This window comes from Theropithecus gelada, chromosome 2 (assembly GCF_003255815.1).
Source record: "Theropithecus gelada isolate Dixy chromosome 2, Tgel_1.0, whole genome shotgun sequence".
Taxonomy (NCBI): Eukaryota; Metazoa; Chordata; class Mammalia; order Primates; family Cercopithecidae; genus Theropithecus; species Theropithecus gelada.
The window spans coordinates 161,722,121-161,744,498 of record NC_037669.1 but is presented as its reverse complement, the minus strand read 5'-3'; the positions used below and the strand labels follow the sequence as shown (position 1 = coordinate 161,744,498).

Here is a 22,378-nt window from a genome sequence, read left to right as displayed (position 1 = left end):
ACGTAGCTGAGACTACAGGCACGCACCCCCACGCCCAGCTAATTTTATAACATTTTTTGCAGAGACAGGGTCTCATTATGTTGCCCAGGCTGGTCTAGAATTTCTGACCTCAAGTGATCCTTCGTCTTGGCCTCCCAAAGCTCTGGGATTACCGGTGTGAGCCACTATGCCTGGCCCCCTTCCGTTTTAACAGTTTGACGAAGAGTTGTGTATATTTACAGTAGAAGCCCTAAGGAACCGAGTGTGGACTGATCAAATCTTAAGTCATTGAAGCAGGCAACTACTTTAAAAAGGATACAAACATACTTGAATTTTTAAAATGTTATTTTCTTTTTTATTTATTTTCTTCTCAGAAACTATTGTTTCTCACATACTTGAAATTTAAAAAATTAACTTAATATATATAAATGAATGTTAATTTGCCAATCTTTTGGCAAAAGATAGGGCCAAGTCTTCTTTGATTATGAGCCCTCCTGATTGGATTTCATGTATTTTCTTTATAAACTATCCAATATTATGTTATCAATAATTTCGTTTCAGTTTCTTTAAAGGAGAAAGACTTTTGAAGCAATTCAAAACAGAAACAGAAATAGCTATTGATTTTTATAATCTTAAAATGCCATCTTTTGTATTGCTATCTAGTACACTGGCAATTTTTTTAAAAACAACTTTCTCTTATTGAGTCTTTTTCTAAGCAGTTAAACTGGTTTTCATAGATGCAATAAACCTCTTTTACTCACACTCAAATCCTGTTCATTTGCACGATATTTGATTAATTATGTAATTATAACAACAAGACTACCATAAACAAGCTGGGGACAAACCCGCTCATCTTGGTAAGCTTGTTCTTTCACTGGGTGAAGCAGAACTTCAAGCACTCAGTGTTTTATGGGGGCATCACTCATGCTTTACAAAGGAAAGGGAGAATATTGGTTTATCTGGTGAGTCACTAAAGTGGAGGTTGCTCAGGAGAGTTCCTACTACATATGCAGTTAAACAAAAAAAACACACAGCAGAAAAAACATAGCGGTTAAGCGTATGTACTTTGGCAGATAAATGCCCAAATTTTAAGTCCTAGATTTGGCACTTACTGGCTGTTATGAAAATCTTTGTGTCTGTCTGTCTTCTTATCTATTTTTATTTACCCATGCTAGTATTTCTTAGATTCAAATTAGAATCACAGATTTAAATTAGAATCGTTGAAATGTACATAATTGAGGTGAAAATTCAAGGCTATAATCATGTCTTCAAGGGAAAATCACTGAGCTTTTTTTCTTGTTAAACACTGAGTGATCTGGTAATTTCTTGATTACTTGTGCTGAGGTCTAGAAATTTGAAACATCTAAGCAAATTTCTATCTTTCTCTTTGACCTATATTTTTAGTTCCTTTCTCTGTTCTGGGAATGAGAAACAAAATTGTTGAATGTGAGTTTCATTTCCGTGTGCCTACCTGCCTATACTCTGTACATGAGAAGGACAGAAGAGGAGCACTAGTAGTTCACAGTATGAAAGAGCTGAGAGTTGTTTTTTGTTTTTGTTTTTGTTTTGTGTGTGTGTGTGTGTTTTTTTTTTTTGATACTGCAGAGAAGCTAAAAAGAAACTTGCAATCAGAAAAAGTAGCCCAGAGTCTAGAAGGGTTGGGGAAGGGGATAGCCTAGAGGTAAATAGAAGCTATGATGATTTTACCAGAATTTTTTCTTGGATAATCACAATAATCATAATATCTACCATTTGTTGGTCATTTGTCATGTGTCAGATACTCTGCTAAGCACTTTATGTGTATGATTGATGTGAATGCTCGGCAACCTCCAGACTGTAAGAAGTATTCTCTTTCTCTTTTACCTCAATCTGCTAAGACTCACAAGAATGTACAGTGCAGGCAATATTTAGGGCCCTCAGCTCCTCTTGACAATCAAAGGGCCCTGGTCTATAGTGAAGCCCCCTTGGGCTGCTCCTGTAGGGAGCAGAGATGCCCTTTCCTGCACAGTGGTCCTTTTCTCTGATGCTGGGCAGCCATCTTTGTGTCACCAGTGGATGCTGGGTCCCTGCAAAGTTTGGGTTTTTGCCTTATTTTTCCACAATTTCCCCTTACTCTCCAGAATTCAGCAAACACTTACCATGGGGTAAATGGCTCCTTTCTCTACCCACTCTAAGCTACACTCCTTTCCAATGCATGCCCCTCTAGGATAGCACTACCAGATAAAATATAGGACACCCAATTACATTTGAATTTCATTCATATAAACAACAAGGGTTTTTTAAGTATGCCCCACATATTGCATGGACCCAGGTCCTCCCACATGAAGACCTGAGCAGGGGAGCCCAATTCTCACCTCAGACCACTTACCTTTCAGCCAAGAAAATGAAAAGGCCCTTCCTGGGGTCAAGGGAATCCAGAGATTAACAACTTAAGGCTGGGCTGCCCTTATTGAGAGGGATTGGAGAAAAGATTTTTTTTTTTTTTAGAGGAATCTACTAGATGACAAAAATAAAACACCAGCTACTCTTAACTCTACATCTTTAATACTGAACTCTGCTCTGTTTACATGATATTACTGTCTTCTCTCAATAAGCTTATTGAGTAGCTGTCAATATTCTCATTTGATAGATCAGGAAACTGAGATGCAAGGGGGCCAAGCATGCTAGTAACCAAGGAGACAGGATTAAATGCAGAGCCACTTGCCCTGGAGGCTGGGCTTTAACACAAGGTGACTCATTTAATTCAGACTCTTTTTTAAAACAATTTCTTCTAAAAAAATGGGATACATGTGCAGAATGTGCAGGTTTGTTACATAGGTATATGTACAATAGGTTTGCTACACCTATTGACCTGTCCTCTAAGTTCTCTCCGCTCAACCCCCTACCCCTCAACAGGCCCTGGTGTGTGCTGTTTCCTTCTCAGTGTCCATCTGTTCTCAATGTTCAACGCCCACTTATGAATGAGAACATGCGGTGTTTGGTTTTCTGTTCCCGCATTAGTTTGCTGAGGATGATGGCTCCAGCCTCATCTGTGTCCCTGCAAAGGACATGATCTCTTTCCTTTTTATGGCTGCATAGTATTCCATGGTGTATATGTACCACATTTTCTTTATCCAGTCTATCATTGATGGGCATTTGGGTTGGTTCCATGTCATTGCTATTGTCAATAGTACTGCAATAAACATGTGCGTGCATGTGTCTTTATAGCAGAATAATTTATATTCCTTTGGGTATATGCCCAGTAATAGGATTGCTGGGTCAAATGGTATTTCTGGCTCTAGATCCTTGAGAAATCGCCATACTCTCTTCCATAATTATTGAACTTATTTACATTCCCACCAGCAGCGTAAAAGCATTCCTATTTCTCCACAGCCTTGCCGGCATCTGTTGTTTCCTAATTCAGGCTCATTTAATAGAGAATGTTTTAAATTAACTTAAGTCAAATTATTAAATTAAATTAAATTTTAGAATGTACACAATTTTGCCCATGTCCTTAAAAAGTACAACTTGGATGGGAGGCAGAGAATAATGGAATCTGAAACAATACATAGCTTCAAATGTGCTCTGATTTTACTTTCATTTCCTTAACTTCCCCATTTGAGAAATGTCAAGTTATATTTCCTTCATGTCTTAAGTGGGGTTAATCAGAAACAGACTCTGAGACAACAATTTGGATGCAAATTATTTATCTGGGTGGTGATCCCAGGGGATGCTGACAGGAAAGTGGAGATTTAAGAACCAATTCGGGGTGAGGAGTAACCTACAGGTTATTGCTACAGGCAACTGGAGACTCAGGGAAACCATGCAGAACTTACCTTAGAGTGGTTCTATGCAAAGAACAAGGGAGCTGGGGTCTTTATCCACCAACCTCTGCGAGTTATTGGGTGGTGGCTGCTTCTAGACTCACTCCCAGGCATTCTGGTCTTCCTAGTATGCCAGCTGATCATGCTCTTGGCCAAAGAGTACCCATAGGCAGAGTCACAGGTGCTGCCAAGGGAACAATGAGTACTGAGGGAAGATTGGGATCAATTGCTCAGGTTCTTCACCGTCTTAGATTCTGTTATGACGGGTTCTTGCTTCTTTTTATTGCCTAGGTTGTGTGCACATCGAAAAGGCAGATATTTACTTCCTTATTGATGGGTCTGGCAGCATCAATCCAGAAGATTTTCTTGAGATGAAGGCGTTCATGAAAGAAGTGATAAAAATGTTCCAGATCGGACCCAACAGAGTACGGTTTGGAGTCATTCAGTACTCAGACAAAATTCAAAGTCAATTTATCCTCAGCCAGTATCCCAGTGTGGCAGAGCTGAAGGTAGCCATTGATAACATCCAGCAGGGGGGAGGTGGCACCGAAACCGGTAAGGCCTTGAACAACATGACTCAGGTTTTTGCAGACACTGGCCGAATCAATGTTGCTCGATATCTTATAGTCATCACTGACGGTAAATCTTCAGACCCGGTGGCTGAGGCTGCAGAGGGATTGAGGAAAAATGGAGTTATCATTTATGCCATTGGAGTAAGAGAAGCTAACATTGATGAGCTTAAGGAAATAGCTAAAGACAAGATATTTTTTGTGTATGAGTTTGATTTACTGAAGGACATCCAAAAAGAAGTGGTACAGGACATCTGCTCTTCAGAGGGTAAGACTTTTTCTTCTTCAATCTCCTTTCCCACCTCTCCAAGAATATGTACCTGATCTATTTAAATAAGCTTCATTCTTTTATGCATTTTTTTCCCAAGACAGGATCTCACTGTGTTGTCCAGGCTGGTCTTGAGCTCCTGGGCTCAAAGCAATCCTCCTGCCTCGGCCTACCAAAGTGCTAGGATTACAGATGTGAGCCACCACGCCCAGCCAGCTTCATTGTTTAATCATGGATTCACTGGTTGACAGCTTAGTATTGGACACTCAAAGTGACCACAACCTAGAATGAAGCAAGATGGTCAAGTTTTATATATTTATCATACAGCTGTGTCTTATTTTGAGACTACTCTGAATTGCAGAGCAACTTTGCTGGGTTGCAGAATATTTGTTTCATTGAACTCCTCTTCCACTCCCTTCTAAAATATTTTCATGTTGTGTATATGCCATTCCAGACTGTCCCTGGGGACTTGTAATTAATTGGCTTCAGATTCTTTCTTTCTTTTTTTTTTTTTTTTGTTTCAGATTCCTAATGAATGTTCTGTTCTGTTTCCTTTTTCCCCAGCCTGTAAGACTAGTAAAGCTGACATTATCTTCCTGATAGATGGTTCAGAATCCATCTCCCCAGAAGACTTTGAAAAGATGAAAAGATTTGTGGCAAGCATGGTGAACCAATCTAATATTGGTACTGATGGAATTCAAATTGGCCTTTTGCAGTTCAGCTCAATCCCCCAGGAAGAATTCAGGCTCAACCAATACTCCTCAAAGGTGGACATTTACAGTGCCATCTTTGATGTTCAGCAGATGAGGGATGGCACCCGTACTGGGAAAGCTCTGAATTTCACTCTGCCTTTTTTTGACAGTTCAAAAGGAGGGAGACCCAGTGTTCAACAATATTTGATTGTGATCACCGATGGGGTCGCCCAAGATAATGTAATCATACCAGCCAAAGCCCTCAGGGACAAAAACATAATTATTTTTGCCATTGGGGTGGGAGAAGCCAAAAAATCACAGCTTTTGGAGATCACTAATGATGAGGACAAAGTGTACCATGATGTAAATTTTGAGGCCCTGCAGAACCTGGAGAAGGAAATTCTTTCTAAGGTCTGTGATCCACAAGGTGAGTGACAGAGAATTGCTATTTGATCCACAAGCTCATCATAGGTGTTAGAGATGCTATTGGTTCTCTTAATAAAGTAAAACTATGATCCTTCTAACTAGGCAAGGAGGGGAGCAGGAGATCACCCTGTAGGGCTTGAGTTCCTGTCGCTGTTGTTCACCCTCCCCTGGGGATTCTTTTAATCATTCCCATGGCTGTCATCACTTTGGCTTCTGAAGGCCTGAAGCTTCTTAGAACTCTGTCTCTAGGAAGTCCTCATAACTCCTCCTTTTGTACCTTATAGCATAGGCAAAATCAGATTGTAATGTGTAAACACAATGTGCTGAAGTTTTGGCCATGTCAAGAGGGAAATAGAAGCAGAGAATAATGTCGGCTGGACAGTCTCTCTTATGTAACAGAATACAGTGTCTTCTCTATGAGGCTCTGTACAGGAGTCTGTCTACTTTGTTGCCAATCTTCTTCCATATGGCCAAGGTCATCCTTAATCCCATTCCATCTCCTCAAGTTTTTATCCAAAGCTGCAAGGCGCAAAGACAGGGGTTGTTCCTTTTGACAGTCTGGGTCTTGCCTTTTTTCTTCCCCAGGACTTGCCTTTCAGTGGATGATTGAAGGCCTCCCAAACTTAAACATACATTTGAATCATCTAGGGATCTTGTTAAAATGCAGATCCTGAATTCAGCAGATCAGCATTCTGCATTTCTAACAAGCTCCCAGGTGAAGCAGATTTTGCAGGTTTTCATCATACTTTGAGTAGTAGTATAGTACAGTATAGTACAGTATAGTATAGTATAGTATAGTATAGTATAGTATAGTATAGTATAGTATAATGAAGNAGTATAGTATAGTATAGTATAGTATAGTATAGTATAGTATAGTATAGTATAATGAAGCATAATAAAGCAGAGTATAGCGAAATACAGTATGTATGGTATGGTATAGTACAGGATAGCACAGGATGTGATAGAATGGTATAACTGTATAATATAGCAAAGTATGGAATTATATCAAAGGATCTATAATGGAACTCATAAAGCTCGAAATTCCTTCAAGTGAACATGTGTACAAGGAAATCATTTTGTTGTTATGTCACTAAATAGATGTGCATTTAATTGGATCTAGATTTTTTTTTTGGTAGTTTTAGGCTGAAAAGAAGAGGCTACTCACCTCTATGTTCTTACTTAACTGTGTACCTCTTGATGAGGTCCTGCCACCTTCAGCCTTCTGCTGGGAGGCAGAATATGGGCTTTTGACATTTACAGAGCACTTTCTCATCCTTTATTTTACTTGATTTCTCACAAGTCTGAGATAACAAGCAGTATTTTAAGAAAAATAATTTTATCAGGTGGGATGTTTTTGCCTACAAGTAATAGAAAACTTAAGTAAGAAGGACACGTTTTATTCCATCTAACTGGCACTCTAAAGGCAGGGCAGGCTTCAGATGGGGCACAATTAAGATTCTTACTTGTTTTTTTCCATTATGTATGTAGCACTATTTTTTCCTTTTTTTTTTTTAACTGAAGGTTGAATGCAAAGCACTATTTCTAATGTGTTAGATGGTATACATTCATCTAACATGCACATCAAACCCATGTGAAGCAGCCGCTATCATTAGGATACTCAATTTCAGATTAAGAAAAAACAAGCAGGGAGAGGTTAAGAAACATAGACAGGAAATAATAGAGGCAGGGTTTGAATTCCCCGGCAGTTTGGTGTCAAAAGTCCAACCACTAAGCATTATGTATGCCTATGAAGCCTCTCTATGAGAAACTAGGGCCATACTTGGGCCAAGATTTTTGTTTGTTTGTTTTGTTTTGTTTTTAAATTTTAAGACAGGATTTCACTCTGTCACCCAGGCTGGAGTGCAGTGGTATGATTCCAGGTCACTGCAGCCTCAACCTCCCAGGCTCAAGCAATCCTCTCACCTCTAGCTGGGGCCACAGGGGAGTGGACATCGGCTCGTTTTTTTAAAAAATTTTATGTAGGGACAAAGTCTCCCAGTGTTATCCAGGCTGGTTGAACTCCTAGACTCAAACAATCCTTCCTCTTTGTCCTCCCAAAGTGTTGGGATTACAGGTTTGAGCCACTGTGACTGGCCTGGGCCAGGTCTTATTTTGGAAACAGAGACTCAGTTTTGGAGGACTAAGATAGGAACCCTGCATTCCACCAAATCTTTGAAGTCCGATTTTCTAGGACATTAAAGTAATATCTTTGCTTATATTGACTAAAAAATATAACTACTTTGCAGTAGTCTAGCCAAATTTGAAAATCATTTGAAAAGAATGCACATAGACAATTATTTTTAAAAGAAGCGTGAATTATGGTATGCCCTACATTAAGTAGTTCAGATTTTTTTAGTCATCGAAGTCCTATTTTTTGTTTCTATGTGGGTAAATATTACACTGGGGAGAAGAGATATAGGATTTAGCTTCTTTTTTCAGTTTATTATGCCCCAGATAGTAAGTTAGGATTTATGTTTATCTTCAGCTTTGTCTTTAACTTTTTTGATGAAATTAGTTAGACACTTTAATAAGGGCTAGACTCTCATTAATGATAGAATTCTAGAATCATAAACCTGAAAAAGACCTTAGAGATTACCTGGCAAGATTTAATCCTCTGCATTAAAAGGGAGGGAAATTGCTTCTTGCATTTGTCAATTATAGAACAGAGCCAGCTGGAAATGTTCCTGGTGAAAATGTGAATTAGAAATGTTGGAATAATATGCCATACTACAAAAAGGAAATTCCTTTTTTTCTGAAATTAGGTCCAATATAGAAATGGGATTTACATCTGTGAAAGCTCATTTTTATAAATTCGAACTACATATTTAAAAAACCAAACCAAACCAAGATATTTTATGTGAAATGAAGAGAGGAAGGCATTTTCTGTCTTGGCAATTACAGAAATGTATCTTACCAGCTAGCGTGGAGTATGACATTTAGGGGATTGAATGCTCATGGCTCAGCTCTGATCTCAGGTTTTTGGGAAACTTTAAGCTAGTGTCCATGGTGAATGGTCTACTACATATTTATTTTCCTTCAAATTGTTCCTCCCCATCTGCAGTTCTGTTCTTGCAGATTCTGATACAAGTATACACATTCTGTTACAGACACAGATCCTTACATCATCATGTAATCTAGTGTGTGATGATCTAAGGAGAAAATGTTTGCATGTCCTGGATTGCCTTGGACAGTGCTAAGTTATACTTGTTGTGCAGAAGTAATTAATAGGTCCCCTTTTATGGTTGTTACATTTTAATTCATCCAACCAGATTCTAACTCAGATGTGTCTCTGACCATCAACTTTTGATCTTTAGTGGAATTTTGTGCATAATTTTATTATATACTGGTAAGTGTATAGGTACAGCCTGAAATATTAATGGGCCTTCAAATTCCAGAGAAAACCTTCCCAAGAGGACTTAAATATTTTTAGACATAAGATACAGAAAATTGGGAGTGATTTTTTTCCTGACATTTTCTAATATGCTCCCATGCTGCTGAAACAAGGTATAGGCATGGGTGGTGAATGAGGAAAAACACTTTCAGGGAAGAAGGAAATAATTCCAGTTATTGTTGAAAAAGACTCAAGGCTCGGCTCATTTATATTTTCTTTTTTGATTTTTCTTCATTGCTTTTCTTCATTGATTTATCAAACAGTCAATGAACATCTGTATTGGGCAATTAGAAAATTAGATGGCATAGTCCTTACTATCAAGGAATCCTTGTTTAGTAGGGAAGAAGGTCAAGTAAAGTAACAATGGACATGGGGGGGCATTTAATAACTTAACATGGGGAAGTGGGGATAAGAACCAGAGAGTGCTTGGGGAGTGGGGTGGGGCAGGCACTTGAACTACTACTACTTGAAGGACCAGACTGGGGTGGGAAGATGGGAAAAGACACTTTAGGCAAAGGGAATAGGATCTGCAGAGGCATAAAACTATGAGACAGTATGTATTGTATCAGTTAGCTTTTGCTGTGTAACAAACAATCCCAAAACTTAAGCTACCAATATTTAGCTTATACTACTGTGGATTGGCGGGTTTGTCTTTTAGGGCTAGACTGGCTGATATCTTCTAGGCTCAGCTATGCATCTGCAGATGACTAATTTTATTTTCTTCATCTTCCAAGGATGCAACCTGGATTTGTCTGTAGGAATTGATATCTCAACTCATTCAAAGCAAGTTCAACAGAAGCTTCAAGAGTTACTGCCAGAGCTGATGCAACAGTTGACTTTGCTTTCTAACATCAGCTGTGGCATTCCTGATCAGATCAACCCAAGATTCCGCTACTTGGTTCCTGGCTCAAATGGCAAACTTATCTTTGACTCAGGCTTTGAAAAATACAGTTATGAGATCATCCAGAAATTCTTGGTTCATCAAGCTGCCAAGAATAACAATATGGATGTGAACTTTTTGCAGTCCTTGGGAGATAATGCTATTCATCTGTCTTCCGCTAAAGTAAAGGTAATAAATGCTGAGAACCCTTGCTATGGAGCCATCAAGTAGGGTAGAATGGACAAGGCTTTGTGACTGAGGCCAACTAAATTGTTCTTAATTGGTGATCTTACACAGAGGAAAACCATACTGTTACCCAATAAGAACCAACAAGAGATGTGTTTTCATTCAACAACAAATATTTTTTAAGCCCTAGAGATTCTATGCTCAATAATGCTAGTAGGAATATAAGAATAAAGTCCCTGCTCTCAAATTGCCCACAGTTTAGTGATTCATATTCTTCCATAACATAAATTCATTTCCAAGACAACTTGGATGGTGTTTTAAGACTCCTTAGCATTTTATGGTCACTCATTACCATTTAGAGTAGGCTTGCTATTTTTCCAGTCAGCATCTTGAACTGTCTTTAGTGACAGTTATTTAGTACAGCTCACCCCTCAAGCCTCTCCCTCCCTTCTGCTCTTCTCTGAACTATATACTCACAAAAGCCCACAGAGATGGAAAGCTTTTATGCGATGTTTATTAGGAAATGACATCCCCAAACTTCATAACTTACATTTAGCTTTTCCTTTAGTCATGCATCTAATGGATGTATTTTTTGACTAATATCATCCACATTTTATTTTTTATTCCTGTTTTAAATTAAAAATTTCTTATGAGCAAATAAACACATTTCAATTGTAGAAAATACATTACAAAGTATAACAGAAAATAGCAATAACCACCCCCACATCTCCTCCCCTCCACCCCCGCCCACACTGCATACACCACACATGCACACACACCTCTCTGTTAATATTTTGGTATTTTTGGTTGATAAGGATAAATATTGTAAGCATTTTTGGAAGGTATTTTTAAATAAGTTCAGCTGATTCAAATCCTCTTTTTTTTTCAGGGGGATGGGGAGGTTGAAATAAAGATGAATGTGTAATAAAAGAATAAGTAAAAAGGAACAGGGTGAAAGGCTAGGCATAACCAGAAAAACTCACTCTTGCATTTTAAGTAAATGTACAATTTATAATATCCATTTTATGCCTTCTTTCTCCCCTTCCCCTCTGTTCCCTCCCTTCTTCCTCCCTCCTTCCCTTTCTTCCTTCCCTTCCCTCCCTTCCCTTTTCCTCCCTGCTCTCACTCTCTTACTACCTTCCTTTTCTCTTCCTTCCCCACCCTGCCTCCTTCCTACTCCTCTTTTCTCCCTCCCTCCTTGTCTGGCTCTGCCAACTCCCTTTCTCATAAACAACAGGTTCTTTTAGTGTTTACAGATGGACTGGATGATGATTTAAAGAGACTGAAAAAAACATCGGAGTTTCTCCACAGCAGAGGTAAGTCCATAGGGTTGCCCAGTGTGGGCCTCCCTCCTCCCACTGGAACTGAGGCACTCAGCTCTCCAGATGGCACTGGACTCTATGAAGCTTCCTGTGTGCTCACCCAGTGCGTGAGGCTCAGTGCTCATGAGGCTGATGCCCCGTCTCCTTCTTTGTATGGGCCAGAGGATGTTTTGGGGCTGAGACTCTCTGCCTTCTTCAACAGTGTCCCTGACACTGACCAGGGGTCTTCTGACTCAGACAGGACTAGCTTTTGAGGGTGGGAGGTTGAAGGTACACTTCCTACTTCAATGGTGAGGGGGGCTGTTTGTTCTTTTAGGCCAATCTGGGGTCCATATGTCGTTTTCTCCAAAACTCTGGAGTCAGTCTAAAGCTGGGCCCTGCTCTTTGCGTTGTAGTTCCCCTCTCTTTGTTCTTAATTCTTCCTCCTTCTCCATCTCCAAGAGTTCCTGCTGCTAGTCTATATGGCATCTTTGTGCAATCAGAGAAAGACATCCAATACACTGCATGGATGCAAGTGTATTGGGCTCCTGGGTGGTGAGGGGTATGCTGGCTGGATTTGGCCATGCATTAGCTCTCTCAGATGGGTGGTCTTGCACAGCACAACTTGTCCAACTGTACACTATGGCTCTCACCATTCCCACTTTGTGCCATGTAAAGGCTCTAAAGCAATCTAAGGATGAACAACCAGCAACTTGTTCAAGTTCCTTTCACCCCTTTTCCTCTTCAGTCGAGTATATTCAACATATTTTGCTGGGGATGATGTTTTCCATTGGTTAATCATGTGCTAGAATATTTTTTATGACAACTTACTCCCATCTTAATTCACTGCATAGATTGCCACTGGAAGTTTAAGTTGTTGCATGTTTTCTGGAGGGGATTTGGGAGTATGCAACAAGAGACTAAACTTTGCTTACATGCTATGCTAGATCAGAAATTCCATTTCAAAGAATTTAGTTTTAAGGAATAATTAAGAATATGTACACAACTTTTAACCACACAATTTTCAAGCAGCTTGTTTACCATAGCAAAAAGCTGATTTGTGTGTATGTGCCAAGAACTTACTGTTCAAACTATTTTTTAAAAATTTATTTATTTATTTATTTATTTATTTTTTTGTTCAAACTATTAACAGTAATATTTGTTTTGAAATTCGACGAACAAGGTGATTTCTAGTTGAATTTCCAAAATGCCCTTGTTCATTTGTATTTTTGTTTTGTGGACAAATCCAGATGATCTCTTAATGCCTGCATTGGTAGGATAGGCTAGATTATACAGCAATAACAACCTCCAAATCTCAGTGACTTAAAGTAGCAAGAAGTGGTTCATCTTTGCCTCCTGCTCACCGTTCAAAAACCCAGGCTGAAGGAGGGTATATCCCAACAGCTGTTTTTGTAATTGCTGTGGCAAGGGAAAGGAAATGGGCAAATTGTGTACTACTCTTAAAATTTCTCCTGGGGATTAACATATGTCACTTCTGCTCGCATTTAATTAGCTAGAGTGAGCCATATGGTCACTTTTAACTTTCATGAGATAGATAATATTTTACAGGTAAGGAATTGAGGTTCAATGAGTGTTGATAACCTGACTGAAGAAGTGCAGTCCTATCATGTGCCCTTAAGATGGGGAGCCAGCATATTTGTGAACAGTCACAGTGACTGCTACAATTCCTAAGTGTAAACCAAAAGTCAACTTCAGGGATAGGCTTAGAAGGAAGTAATTTAATACAACGAGGGCTGGAAACCATCTGTGAAATGACAAAATGGGGGCTATAAGAGAGCTATGAAAGTCCTTTGTGGTTCTGCTTAACTTTCAGCTGGTGGGATTGAAAGGTATCAGACCAATTCTTCAAGAAGGCATGCCACAAACTAGTTTTAATTGTAACAAAATGCAGTTTGAGACAAGACAAGTGAAGGCTATGGGAATGGTGGAATGATGGATGAATACGTGGGGCTGAGACAAAGATAGATCATTCAAAAGACATGAACATAATCTCCCACCTGTTGAAATTGTGAAGGATTCTCTGGACTCCTAATCATTGGCCTGGAAGGTGTCCATAAATTAGAAGAGCTCCAGGAGCTGGAATTTGGCAGAGGGTTTGCATATAAGCAACCTCTGAGCATCACACTGCAATCCCTCCCAAGCGTCTTACTGAAGCAACTTGTAAGTACTTTTTAAAAATGCCATCCTTTGCTAAGTTCTATTAATTACAATAATTTTAAAAACATTGAGAGAATTTTGTCTTCTTAGTGTGTAATGTGATATAGACTAACACAGATGAGAAAGTAGTATGTGATATGGATCTGTTTTTCAGGATACAGTTGTGGAAAGAACATGCTGCAACATATACGCAAAATGTTTTGGAGAGGATGGGTACAGAGGTGATTATGGGAGTTCTGGGAGGAAGGTAAGTATTTGTCAGATGTGAATAGGGGAAAGGAGAGAGACGATATTTTAGTACCCACTACATACCAGACTCTGTTGTGTATTTAACAGCATTTTCTAATTTTACCCCCCTAACAAACACTTTCAGGTAGATGTTATTTTACATGTGTGAAATTGAGGCTCAGAGAGGTGACATCACTTTCCCAAAATTGCATCATTGTGAAGATGCATTTGGGAGTTAAGCCCCTTTGTCTCCCTGTCTCTAAGTCTCACATGATTTCCACCATATTATGCTACCTTCTTGTGGTCGTTTGACAAATAATGTCACAAATTCTGCCACTGCACAGGAGTTTTCACTTTTCTACCATATTTTCACTTGTCCAACATCTGCTTTCTTTACAGTAGTAAATACCTCTTTCCCATCTAACATTCTTCTCTACAGCATCAAACTCTGAGAAAAGAGTTGCATCTCTGTTAACTCTAGGTTAACCAAGAGGAAAATTACTACTTAACACTTCTAAGGGAGAGTATCTCGTTAGAAATGGTCCTCAGATATTCAGGGCTGGCAAGGTTCCATAATCACAGGGACTGAAGCTTTATGATGAGGGTATAATCACAAGCACACAGGTAAGGTTAAGTTATACCCGCTGGCTTTGTGTCATCTTTTTACACGTTTTCTTTGGAAGATTTTCCATGAGGTTGTTGGAATGAGCTCTTCAGGGCTTTGCAGATCAATCTTTTAAATTTAGAATAGTATAAAGTTTATAATTACTGTTTGAAAAATAAATTGTAATCATGCCTTAGCATTAGATTTTTCCCTGTCATGTTGTTATTCATTAACCGGGACAGATTTGGAGAATCAGAAAATTGAGTTTGGGGAGCTTCTTGATGTGTTTCTTTGCAGCTTGTGCCTGTGCCTCTAAGGCCAAAGATGGGAGTATTTTAATTTTTTGACTTCTCTGCTGTTTCCGTTTGCAAGAATTCAGTAGATGGTCATAATGACTTTTATATCTTTGTTGATCACAAATAAAATATGCCTTCCAGGTCTTATTGACCAGCTTTTAGACTAAATAGACACATCTGACTATAACATGGCAAGCCAAACTTCCTTGAGAGGAAATGGTTTGTGTGTTTTGGTATGTAAGAAGAAGTAAAAAACAAAACAAAACTGGACAGTTGAGTCACACAGAAATAAACAACTGTTTCTCATGAATAAGGTAGGCAGGAAGACCTTTGCTTACTGATGTTTTGTAAACAAGGTTGAAAGCTTCTTTAAGAGTAACAGTTTTCCTTAAGCTTTTAACTAGAAACTAGTCTTGATTTGGATTTTTACAACAATAAGAATAGTTTGATTACTGACTATTAAGACAAACAGGTATGCATGTTTTCACTGTAACACTGGACAAGAATATTTGTTTCTGTACATCTCTGCACATTGTGCCTGATATTTAGTAGATTCTCTATAAAATGACAACTCTGTGAGACAAGGGTATCTATTAGTAACAATTTTTATTTCACATAGATTTGAGAAACAAATAATTTAGAGGCCAAGTTATTTATTTTGACTTCTTGTCTTTTCAGGGAGAGAAGGGTTTTGATGGGTTACCTGGTCATCCTGGTGAGGAAGGCAGATATGTAAGTATTGAATGTTATTTCTTTACTTTGAAAGCACATGGCAAAATGGATCAAATATTAGCAATATTTAATTGCACCTAAGTCATGGAAGTTTTTCTCATCTATGCCACTTAAAGTGGGTCTAAAAAATATATATATATATTCAAAATAGACATTTATTATAATAAATTCCAGGCAGATCTGCTTTTTAAAGATATAGTTTCTGGAATGCATTAATGATTCAGTATGGCTGTTTTCTTTTTTAATCAGTGAATTTGAACTAACTGAAAATGTGATCTGTGTCTAGTGTGCATGGATGTCAAAGTAGTTGTTAATCATGAGCTAAATTGCAGATAATTTGTTCCTATTACTAAGCTGTCTATATTTGTAAATGGTTAACAAAATAATTGGAGAGAATCTAAGACCATTCTTACTACAGGTCACTCAGATGCTTCCCTGTGTGGCTGAGAAGGTGGTGGAGTTATAGTTAGCCACTGATGGCTTGCATGTAACTCTGGACACACCCCTGGGGATATGCTTGGCAAACACAAGTTATCTATCAGTCATGTGATTGTCTGTGGAGAAAATGTATATTATAGAGAGAATTGTGAGCTAGGGGACTGGGATGTGATAGGGACCATCTTTATTACATAATACAAATGCCAGAAAGATTTTTAAATCCCATGGTTTTCAGTTAATTTTGAATTATGGAAAACCACTTTGCCACCGGTTCCTATTTTAAGGTTGATTCATGTATATACCACTGGTTCTCAAACATTTTGGCCTAAGGATGGCATTATATTCTTCCCCCCACCCCAACTTTATTGGGGTATAATTGACAAATAGAATTGTATAATTTAAGATGTACAATATAATGAGTTGATACATATGTATACATTATCAAATGATACTAGAATCAAGTCAGTTAACATGTCCATCACCTCATATAGTTGCCATTTTTTTGTATATGGCAAGAACATTTAACATCTACTCTTTTAGCAAATTTCTAGTATATTATATAGTATTATCAACTATAATTATCATCTTGTACATTACAACCCCCAAACTTACTAACTTATAACTGAAAGATTGTACCTTTTAACCAAAATCTCTCCATTTCCTGCACCCCTCAACCTTTACACTCTTAAAGATTGTTGAGAACCTTGAAGAGCTTTTGTTTATGTGGATTCCATGTGTTATTATTTACCATATTAGAAATTAGAACTAAGAATATTAAAAATTGTTTCTTATTACAAAATAACAACAATAAACTCACTAAAGTTAACATTCATGACATATTTCTTCATGAAAAATAACTGTATTTCCTAAACAACAAATATTAGTGAGAAAGCAGCATTGTTTGGCATATTTAGCTTATTAGGAGGCAGCTGAATTTCCAATCTGTCTCTGTATTCAGTCTGTGGTGATGTCATTTGCCATGTGGCTTCTTGATAACTTTACCACATACTTGGGAGAGAATAAGAATGAAAAAAAAAAAAGATATTTTAGTGTAATTGGAAAAATAACTTTAACTTTGTGACCCTCCCAAAAGTATCTTGGAAAGAGAAGGGGCCCTTTGACCACGCTTTCTGAACCACTGGTATCTATGTTGTCATTGCTCTACTTAGAGTAGCACATTGTTTTATTATTCTGAATATTTAGGGTATTGGAAAATAAGCAGAAATCAGAGGAAAATGTAGCTGCTGAAACCCATGTAAGCTCATCCATTTCTTTTTTTTTTTTTTTTGAGACGGAGTCACATTTCTTTATGTTTACAAGATAATTGTTCAACTTTTCTATTTATTTTTCCTAAGTAAGCATAGTCTTAGGTGTTAGAAATACATTCAGGAACATGATTGATGGATTTTTGCTATTTTATTTAGAAATAATGAACATATTCCTTCCCATTTTTATTATGTTTTAAAATGTCCTTTAAGTGTTATTTTATTTTTTCTGCCTGGTCTGTGGTTCAATGAGCCCAGTCAACTTTAGGAGAATGACGTAAGGTCCATCCCACCCATTAGGACCATTGACTCCAATTTCAGACAAACAGGATAAACCAAATTCTTGTCTGTCTAGAGTGAAAGATGGTTTTGTCCCCCTTCTTTACTGTGCCAACATTATAAAACCAAGATATTTTGTAAAGACCGTTTAGTACAGGGCTAGAAATATAATGCAAATGACATTTATAATTTAAAATTTTGTAGTAGCTATCTTAAAGAAAGTAAAAAGAAACAGGTGAAGTTAATTTTAATAATATATTTTATTTATCTCAATATTTCTAAAATATTATCATTTCATTAGTAATTAATATAAAAATTAATGAGACACCTTACTTTCTCTATATACCGTCTTCTAAATATCACTTTACACTGAAGGCACATCTCAGTTTGGACCAGACACATTTCAAGTGCTCAATAGCCCCTGTATTTGACAGAACAACTCTAGTAGTTCTAGTTTCTTTTTAATGCATTTCTCACAAGAGAAGGTGACTTCACAATGTGTTGTCCTCTGAATGGCTTTTAATGTTGTTGGCTTGAAAAGCTGGTCAGACTGGTCTACTCAACAGCAGAGACCTCTCTGTGCAGATGTAGACCAGTTTCAGAATGGGGCCCATAAATTTGTAGGTTCAAGTTGAAAGCGTACAAGGACAAATAACTAAATCATTGTTCCAGTTACCCATAACTTACAGTCCCACTGCCCCCCACAACCCTCACAACTTAGTGGTGTAAAATAATCATTTTATTGTGTTCACAGACTCTATGGGTGGGGACACTGGAAAAGAAGCAAAAGAGGGGCCTCTTTCCTCCATGCCTGAGGTCTCAGCTGGGTTGACTAGACCGTCTGGGCTCTAGAAACAGGAGTTGGAGAACCCACTGCCCCTTCTCTCACATGTCTGCTGCTCTGACATCTTAGCTGGAACTGCACAAGGACAGGTGGAGCTGGAACCGATAGGAAGCACTCCGGCAGGGAGGGTCCGTCCTGAGAGTGAGTGCTCCAAGAGACCAAGGCTGAAGCTGCAAGGCCTCTGCCCCAGCCTCAGAAGTCAGGCTGTAACATGGGTTTCTCATGCTGTTGGTTGCAAGCCAGTCACTGAGTCCAGACCCTATTCAAGAGGAGGAGACTTAGACTGCTCCCCAGCATGGAGGAGAGGCATGGTCACAGAGCATGTGGAATGGGAGAGATTGTTGTCTGGCTTTAAAAATATATATGTTATGAATGGGTAGTTTAAATAATAACTTATGCATTGGTTACACAGCAAAACCTTATTTATAGAACAAAGTCAGATTTTCCAAGGTCACAAAAATATTTATGTAACTTTGTTGTAACAAAAACATCTAACATTTGTTGACAGTTTTATATATGCCAGACACAGGGCTAAACATTCTTAGTTTCTTCTCTCTCTCTCTCTCTATATGTGTCATATATATGTTATATATATCATATATATTTATTATATATTATTATATATAATATATTATATAATGTACTATATATAATATATAATATATTATATAATGTACTATATATAATATATAATATATTATATAATGTATTATGTATATATAAAATATACAATATATTATATATTATATAATATATTAGATATTTATTATATATTATATTTATTATATTTATATATGTTATATATATTTATATAAATATAATAATATTTCTATATGTTATATATATACTTATATAACATATAGAAATATAATAACATATATACATATATACACATATGTATATATGTTATTATTATTATTCCCATTTGTCATAAAATAGCCAAACCTTTGAAAACCTTTAAGTGGTGTTAGTCTTTCCATTAAATCATGGCTATTATTTATAGCTTTAAGCAAATACTGTGAGTAGATGAGAGACCAATTTTTAAACATTATAGAGTTTAGTATTTGAATTAGAAATACAATAAACTGAAAATTGGTTCTCCAAACCATTTAGCATATAGGCCCATATATAAAATACAGTTTTCATTTCTTCATATGAACATCCTAAAAAATGTTTTTGCTCAATTAGAATGTATAAACCTTTAGGGATATAGGTAAAACAGGCAAATGTCTATTTTGATATAAATAAAATATTTATATTTTAATTTAGTTATATGTAAGCATTTTAAAGTCTTTCATTAGGTGTAATTATATATTACATTAGGAAAACTGCTTTTCTCTCTTTCATACTTTATCAAATCAATTTATTAAAAACTTTTCCCATGTAGTTTCTATATTAACTTCTTTGCTATTACTAGAGCCACATTTTGGAAACATTTCAGTTTTCTATAGTGTTTTGTGTTTACTTCTGCCTAAGTTGTTTAAGATAAAATACTTTTAAGTCTATTTATGAAGTCTGTCACTGCAAATTTTATTTACAGCTCCAAAAACCCATTGCCTCATTTAGCTTGTAAAACTCTCTCTTTATGGTCGCCACAATATAATCATGAATTCAGTTGCCTATAAAAGTCACTTTTAAAAGTCCTATTTGCATGGCATTCAACATTTGCAATTGTAAGGTCTCAACCTGAAATATAATAAATACATTTCTGTTAGATTTCTTTACCTCCTTTTTTCTGTAATTGACCTGAAGGGTGACCTTCATAGCATTTCATAAACATTTCAAATTGATACTGATGGTGCGTCAGTACCATGCTGTTCAAAGTAAACTAATGGAGAGAGTACTCTGAAATATGAGAAATTGTGAAGGTTTTGTGGGGACTGTAATTTCAGACTGCTATATATATATATTTTTTCCTGAGGACTAATTTTGTGTAAACACATAATTATGTGTGTACAGCAACTGAAATTTTAGAAACTGGGAATAGAAGTAACAAGAGTGGGTTCATTTCTTTTTCTTCACAATGTTCTTTTTAATTATTTGTGGTCAAATACATATAACATAAAATTTACCATCTTAACAATTTTTAAGTGTACAGGTTAGTGGTATTAAGTACATTGACATGGTCGTATAACCATCACCATCATCCATCTCCAGAAATCTTTTCATTTAGTAAAAGTAAAACTCTGTATACATCAGACACTCACTCCCTCTTCCTCCAGTCTCTGTCACCACCATTCTATTTTCTGTCTTTGTGAATTTGACTACTCTAGGTACCTCACATAAGTGGAATCATACTGTATTTGTATTTTTGTGACTGGCTTACTTTACTTAGCACAATGTCTTCAAGATTCATCCATGTTCTAGCATGTGTCAGAATATTCCTCCTTTTTAAGGCTGCATAATATTCAATTGTATTTATATATAGACACACCACATTTTGTTTATCCATTCATCTGTTGACGGACACTTGGGTTGCTTATGAATAATGCTACTATAAACATGGCTGTACAAATATCTCTACCAGAGCTTGCTTTTAATGCTTTTGGATATATACCCAGAAGTAGAATTCCAGGATAATATGATAATTCTATTTTTAATTTTTGGAGGAACTGCCATACTGTTTTCCACAGCAGCTACACCATTTTACATTCCCACCAACAGTGGACAAATGTTCCAATTTCTCCACATCCTTGTCAACACTTGTTATTTTCTGCTGTTTTATTTTTTTTAATAGTAGCCATGCTGAGTGGGTTTATTTTTAGTTTTGTTAAAAATAAATTTTTCCTTGATATCTCTGCTTTTATCAAGAACATTTGTTTTGTATATATCAACTATTTTCTAATAAACACAACTGATAGCACTATACGTTGCAATATAGTACAGTAGATATGTTAGGATCACATTTTCCGGATGAAGCTTAAACACCACACATTGAAGCTAAAAATACAGATAGACTAGGAAGAAGGGAGGAAAAGACATTTACTTAGCATCTACTGTGTGTGAAGCCCTGCATTAGGCATTTTGTATTTATTATCACATTTAATCTTCATTGCAACTGTGCTAGTATGTGTTAATACTTCCGTTCTATAGATGTGAAAGTAGAAACTCAGAGAGAGTAAGGGCCTTGTTAAGGTTGGAGAGGGTTGCAGATGTGTCCAAAACTGTTTCCTGATGCCAGAAGCTGTGCTTTTCTCATTATCTATTGCTATCTAAGTATAAAATACCTCATTTGTTCAATCCATATACTTTGTGAAGTATTTCCAATACAGCATCATACATTCAGTGAACAATCCTATGAGATGACTAGAGTCAGTATTATTTAGATCCACATTTATAAATGGTGAAAATTGTGATTCATGACATCATATGCTTTTGTCTAAGCTCATACAACAGGTTGGAAGCAGAACTAGGACTCAAATACACGCCCTTTCATTCTAGATCCGTAGTTCTTCTCATTTTATTGTGTGCCTTTTTACTGTCCTGAACAGCATATGTAGTTACTAACGTAATTAAGTCAAAGTTAGATATTACAAATGTAGACTGTCTTTTGATTAAAGCTCATGTGACGTGCAGTACTTTCCAGTTAATATTTAATCAACTTGGCAAAAGGCATGATATCTACCATTCCCTTCCTAATACTGAGATGAAAAGGTTATATTTATTAATATAATTCAGTAAGTAATTCTTCAAATCCTGGTTGAATATCTATTGTATGATAACAGATGCTGTGTTTGGGGCTAGAAATGCAGCGATAAAGAAATGAGACATTGTCTTTGTCTCCATGAACCTCACAATATAGCAGGAGATTCTGATGTGTAAAACCACATTTCACTATGATATGTGCTGATTTGTATCCTCCAAATACTACAAGGAATCTGAAGGGACAGTTGGGTGGGGTCAACAGAAAAAGCTTCTCAGGAGAGAAGGTGACACAGGACCTATATCTTAGGAATGGGTAGGAATTCACCTGGAAGAGAAAGGGTCAAATAATGGTTTATTCCTTGAGGGACCACAAC

At 37.0% G+C, this 22,378-nt stretch overlaps 1 protein-coding gene across 1 annotated transcript in view; it reads left to right on the top strand.

Annotated features, from left to right (window-relative positions):
- Positions 1-22,378, top strand: part of LOC112619207 (collagen alpha-4(VI) chain-like) — an 87,882-nt gene that overhangs the window by 11,992 nt on the left and 53,512 nt on the right. The window contains exons 5-11 of the mRNA XM_025377160.1: positions 4,074-4,619; positions 5,184-5,738; positions 9,863-10,197; positions 11,432-11,510; positions 13,531-13,676; positions 13,828-13,920; positions 15,480-15,533. Coding sequence (XP_025232945.1) covers positions 4,074-4,619; positions 5,184-5,738; positions 9,863-10,197; positions 11,432-11,510; positions 13,531-13,676; positions 13,828-13,920; positions 15,480-15,533 — 1,808 coding nt within the window. The remainder of the gene's footprint in view (positions 1-4,073; positions 4,620-5,183; positions 5,739-9,862; positions 10,198-11,431; positions 11,511-13,530; positions 13,677-13,827; positions 13,921-15,479; positions 15,534-22,378) is intronic.